The sequence below is a fragment of the Aplysia californica genome, unplaced genomic scaffold, assembly GCF_000002075.1.
Source record: "Aplysia californica isolate F4 #8 unplaced genomic scaffold, AplCal3.0 scaffold01576, whole genome shotgun sequence".
In the NCBI taxonomy this organism is placed as follows: Eukaryota; Metazoa; Mollusca; class Gastropoda; order Aplysiida; family Aplysiidae; genus Aplysia; species Aplysia californica.
The window spans coordinates 22557-23783 of record NW_004798846.1 but is presented as its reverse complement, the minus strand read 5'-3'; the positions used below and the strand labels follow the sequence as shown (position 1 = coordinate 23783).

Genomic DNA, 1227 nt, shown 5'->3' with positions numbered 1-1227 from the left:
GAGGAGGAGGAGGAGGAGGAGGAGGAGGAGGAGGAGAGAAAAAACAACAATACAATTAACACAAAAACAAACAGGATAGAAAAAAGATGCATAAAACAAAACAACGACACAAAAGGATGAACACGATCTGCTTACGCCCCCCTTATAACAATAATCGAACAATTAAAAGACAGATGTAGCAACAACAAACAAAAAAATTTTTTAAATATTTAAAAATTTGAAAGTAACAAAACAAATAAAAGCCCCCCCCCCCCGAAAAAAAAACCGATAAAGAATGAGCGACACCAAGGAGTGGGCGGAAGTACTCACTGAGTATCATGTCTTTGCGCATGCCCACGGTGAAGCACTTGGCCAGACGACATCGCTTGCAGAAGGATCGGGACTCCACAGTGACGTCACATTTGCCTTCGCATCTCCCTCGTATAACCTGAGGAAGGGAGACAATTGAATTTTAAAAAAATAAAAAACAACAACAACCAAAATAAAAAAAAACCAAATGGCTAATGACGTCACTGCATACATATTGAATTGTATTATGCACACAACTATACCTTGGGGGCTCTCCTGGCCTAGTGGTTAGAGGGTTCGCCTCTCGTTCAAATGTTCCGGGTATGAATTCGGGTAGCGACGGAAATCTTTTTATTTCTTTTCTAAAATTGTATCCTTTTAACACCTTTCCTGCTATCTAGCAATGTTCTGTTGTCTGCTTTCGTCTCCACTTTCAGCCCCCACCCCCTCACCGCCTAAGCCCACTCCTCTGGGCTCCTCACTCTTTCTACAGCCTTTCTACTGCTACTCCTTGGCTCCTTTCCACTGCTGTCTTTCAGCCACACCCCTGGTCTTCTGGTAGGAAAGATCTACACCTAGCCTTCTCGGCAAGGGAGAAAATCTCGGAGGTCCCGTGCGCAAGTTGCGCACGCTAAAGATCCCTCTATGGTCTAAAATCGATAAAAGTAGGCTTCAGCCGTTATCCGGGAAAAATTCAAAATTTCCTACCGACTGAATATGTTTAATGTGTCACGCCTGCTCATATGACCTTATGCATTTGCTAGCGTTGTAAAATACTTACCCCCCAAAAATATCAACCATGCCTTGGCACGCACACACGCACGCAAGCGCGCACGCACAAACGCACAAACGCACACACACACATGCACACACACACACATGCACACACACACATGCACACACGCACACACACGCGCACACACGACACACACACAGACA

The 1227-nt window shown here is 44.7% G+C and overlaps 1 protein-coding gene across 1 annotated transcript in view; it reads right to left on the bottom strand.

Annotated features, from left to right (window-relative positions):
• Positions 1–1227, bottom strand: part of LOC101856865 (vitamin D3 receptor B) — a gene marked incomplete in the record, with an annotated part of 12415 nt that overhangs the window by 8328 nt on the left and 2860 nt on the right. Inside the window, 1 exon segment of the mRNA XM_013090842.2 lies at positions 310–427. Coding sequence (XP_012946296.1) covers positions 310–427 — 118 coding nt within the window.